The sequence below is a fragment of the Penaeus japonicus genome, unplaced genomic scaffold (assembly GCF_977035675.1).
Source record: "Penaeus japonicus unplaced genomic scaffold, GWHDUDI00000001_assembly GWHDUDI00000022, whole genome shotgun sequence".
Lineage (NCBI taxonomy): Eukaryota > Metazoa > Arthropoda > Malacostraca > Decapoda > Penaeidae > Penaeus > Penaeus japonicus.
This window is the reverse complement of record NW_028234424.1, coordinates 23,002,087-23,006,243: the sequence shown is the minus strand read 5'-3', so window position 1 is coordinate 23,006,243 and position 4,157 is coordinate 23,002,087. Positions and strand designations below refer to the sequence as shown.

Genomic DNA, 4,157 nt, shown 5'->3' with positions numbered 1-4,157 from the left:
GCATAACTCTGACCTGGTTGTGCTCACACACATACTCGTGTGTGTGTGTGTGTGTGTTTGTGTGTGTGTGTGTGTGTGTGTGTGTGTGTGTGTGTGTGTGTGTGTGTGTGTAGAGAGAGAGAGAAAAGGAGAGAGATGAGGGGTGAAGGGAGAACCAGACATAAAGAAAAAAAATGAACAAGAGCGAGAGGGAGGAACAATAGAAAAGAAGGGCAGCAGAGAAGCATACAAGATTTATATCACTGAATATCATCCTCCCACCCCCCTCTACCCATTCTTCCTCTCCCTCCTACATCTCTCCTCCCCCCTCCTCCTCCCTCCTCCTCCCCCCTCCCCCCTCCTCCCCCCTCCTCCTCCCTCCTCCCTCTTCCTTCCCCAGTGCCTTATCTATATCTACTCATATATGTATCTCTCAGCCAGTCCCACTGTGCCCACGTCACCCTTGTAAATCCGATTGTAGTTGAGCGAACCTAGTATGCTCTTTGATTATTGGCCTCATTGGATATCGCGAAGTTATTGGGCAGCGAGGACAAGTTAAGGCAATGTTGCCCGTACAATCTAAAAGTTTAGGGAAGACGTTAAAGTTCTAAGGGGCCCCTGTGCTCTGTTCTTGATTCCTGAAATCTTGACTGGTTTTGTTGTGCCCGTGTATGTGTCCTTGTCCTCTCCGGCCTGCACTTATTTTTTTCTGTCCCCATCCTTCATCAACCGTTCTTATCCTTATCGGGTCCCTCCTCCCCTGTCCCGTTCCATCCTGACCTAGTTCTTCCCTCCCGCCCTTGGCCCTATCCCTCCTGGGCTTGTTCCTGTCCACTCTTTCACCCCCTGTCCACTCCTCCATCCCCTGTCCTTGTCGCTATCCATCCCGCCCGCCCTTGTCCCCGCTTCGACGACTGAAACGACGACACAAAGAGCGTGTGTCGGCCCAGATTTAACACGTCTGACGCGTCACCTGTGCCAGCCAGACGTTCAGGCGTCGCTGTTTGTCACCCAGAGAGCACACGCTTGCTGAAGGAACTTGATGAAGCGAGCTTACGTGCCCCAGGGCGTGAGTGAATTTGTGTGTGCAGCGTTTAGGCCTCGAAACAGAGACGAACCCAAAATTTAGGAGTCCAAAATAGTTCATCGTAGAACAGCCTAAGGAGTCGAGAGTAGAAAGAAACGTTTTGAAATCCAAAAGAAAACTAAGGTAGAACTCCGAATGTCCGAACCCAAAATTTAGGACGCAAGATTTAGGATACCAAGATTTAGGCCCAAGTTTTAGGACACTAGGTGTATGATTCCAAATTTAGGACTCCAAATTTAGAACTCCAAATGTAGGACTTCAAAGTAGGGCTCCACTCGCCGGCCCTCATGCACGCATTTCTAGGGCGAGCTCACAGTCCCAGCCGCGTGATGAGAGGAGGCCATAACCGCTTGAGCGAGCTGGCGGGAGGTAATAACTCCACTTATTCTTTATGCATGTCGCCAAGGTTGCTGATGATTGCATGTGTCGGATGGGGCGGAAGAGGCTACGCTTTTTACTAGGTTAATTCGATCATCAAAGGTAAAGAATATCGATCGAATTGCTGGAAAAAAAACAAAGTAATTGCCGGATGTGATACTTGGCTTGAATAGCCTCTTTCACAATAGCAGAATGATGCTCATGTTTAAATTATATCTATAGATACGGAACAGTGTCGACATGAAGTTCCGTGAGCATGTGCGTGCAGGAGCATACACACAGTAAACAAATGTGCATGCACCAGCACTATCATCTTAACTGTCGCATTACTCCCTTGCATATCCCAGAGGAGTAAGTGCTGCCGTGTGTGAACAGCGTCACCAGTGTTCGTTCTCTTTCCAGTGCACCTGCTGGCCCGCACCATCCAGGGCACCGCCACCTCGGAGAACGGAAGCTTCGACTACGACCAGTCTTGGATATGTGCCCTGTGAGTAACACGTGGATCTTCGAGTTGGTTTTGGGTTCTGTGGCTGGTGTGTCTCTCTCTCTATGTTTCATTCTTTCTTTTTCTGTCTCTTTCTCACTCTTTCGCTCTCTCTCGCTCTCTCTCTCTCTCTCTCTCTCTCTCTTTTATTTTCTCCTCTCTTCTCTCTCTCTCTTTTTTCTTTCTCTCTCCCCCTTTTTTCTCCTCTCTCTCTCCCTCTTTTTTTCTCTTTTTCTCCCTTTTTCTCTTTCCCTCCCTCTCCCCTTTTTCCCTCCCTCTTTCTCTCTCTCTATCTCTCTTTTTCTCTCTCCTCTCTAGCTCTCTCCTCTCCCTCCTCTCTCTCTCTCTCCCTCTCTCGTCCTCCCTCTCCTCTCTCTCTCCACTTCTCGCTTTCTTTCTCTCTTTCTCTCTCTCTCTCTCTGCCCCTCCCCTTTCTCATCTCTCTCTCCTCTCTCGTCTCCTCTCTCTCTCTCTCTTCTTCTCTATCCTCGCTCTGCTCTCTCTCTTCTCTCTCTTTTTCAACCCTTCCTTTCTCTCTCTCTGCCACCTCTCCCTCTTTCTTCTCTTTCTCTTTCCCCGCTCTCTTTTTTCTCTCCCCTTTCTCCTTCTCCCTTTTTCTCTCCCCTTTTTCTTCTCTCTCTCTTCTCCCTTTTTCTCCCCCTTCTCCTTTTCTCTCCTCTCTTCTTTTTTTCCTCTCTCTCCTCTCTCATTCTCTTTTTCTCTTTTCTCTCTCATTTCTCTTTCTCTCGTTCTCTCTTTCTTCTCTTTCTCTTTTCCCCTTTCTCCCTCTCTCCCTTTCTCTCTCCTCTCCTTCTCACTCCCGTTCGCTCATCTCTCTCCCCCGCCCTCATCTCGATTTTTCTCTCTTGTCTCTCACTCTCTCTTGTCTCTCACTCTCTCTTCTCTTCACTCCTCTTCTCCTTTTCTCTTTCCCTCTCTCTTTCTCTTCCTCTCCTCTTTCTTTTCTCTCTTCTTTTCTCTTCCTCCCTCCCTCCTTCCTCTTTTTGCCTCTCTTTTTTTCCTCTCTTCTCCTCTCCTTCTCCTCTCTCGCTCTCTCTCTCTTCCCTTCCCCTCTCTCTCTCTCCCCTCTTCCCCCTTTTTTTCTTTCTCTCTTCCTCTCTTCTCTCTCTCCCTCTTTCCCCTTCCTCTCTCTCTCCTCCTCTCTCTCTTCCTCTCCTCTCCTCTCTCTCTACCCTCTTCTCACTCTCTCCTCTCTCCCCCTCTCTTCTCCCTTTCTCTCGCCCCTTTCCCCTTTTTCTCTCTCCCTCTCTTTTATACTTTCTTCCCCTCTCTCTTCTTCCTCTCTCTCCCGCCTCCTCTCTCTCCTCTCTTCTCCTCTCTCTCTCTCTTTTCTCGTCATTCCTCTCTCCCCCTCTTCTCTCTCTCTCTCTCTCTCTCTCTTTGCTCTATCTATTTTATCTATTTTTTCACCCCTCGTTTCCTCCTCTTTCTTTATAGCTCTCCCTCCTTCCATCATTCACTCCTCCCTTTCTCCCTCCCTTCCTCCCCTCCTCTCCCCTCCTCCTTCCTCCCCTCCTCTCTCCACCCTTCCCCTCCCCTCTCCACCCCTCCCCTCCCCTCCCCTCCCCTCCCCTAACCTCTCCACACCTCCCCTCCCCTCCCCTAACCTCTCCACCCCTCCCCTCCCCTCCCCTCTCCACCCCTCCCCTCCCCTCTCCTCTCCACCCCTCCCCTCCCCTCTCCTCTCCTCTCCTCTCCACCCCTCCCCCTCTTCCCTTTTAAGTCTGAAACATCCGACCTGTTGATGTTGGCTCGCATTTCGTTCTACGCAAACCATTTTCGTATCTCTCCTTTCTGTAAATTCCTTTCTTTTAATGATCGAATCCTGGTATCCAGTTATTTCAGTCTTTATTTTATTATTATCATCCTTTTTTGTTGATGACCTTTATATTCTATCCAGCATTGTTACCAAAGTTCAAAGGGGTGATGTTTTTAATCCAGCGTTTGGTGCCCTGGATCGTGTTGTTTTCAAATACGATCCAGCTTTTCATTCTTTGATTGTGTGCTTTGTCTTACGTTTGTTTTCTGACTGCTTCTTCCTTGCTTTGTCTCTGTATCTCCCACCTGTCTCAATAAATTTGTCAAACTCAAAGTCTTTCCATCTCTACCTCTATTTCTATCACTATCTCTATCTACTTATCCAACTATATACCTATATACCTTTATCCCTATATACCTATCTATCCACCTATCTACCTATCCACCTAT

The 4,157-nt window shown here is 48.5% G+C and overlaps 1 protein-coding gene across 7 annotated transcripts in view; it reads left to right on the top strand.

The window, feature by feature from the left end:
• The window catches only part of LOC122243067 (solute carrier family 4 member 11-like), a 640,383-nt gene that overhangs the window by 580,420 nt on the left and 55,806 nt on the right, over positions 1-4,157 (top strand). For all 7 annotated transcript variants that reach the window (XM_086549597.1, XM_086549591.1, XM_086549593.1 and 4 more), the window contains one exon: positions 1,847-1,931. In XM_086549597.1, the coding sequence (XP_086405723.1) occupies positions 1,847-1,931 (85 nt within the window). The remainder of the gene's footprint in view (positions 1-1,846; positions 1,932-4,157) is intronic.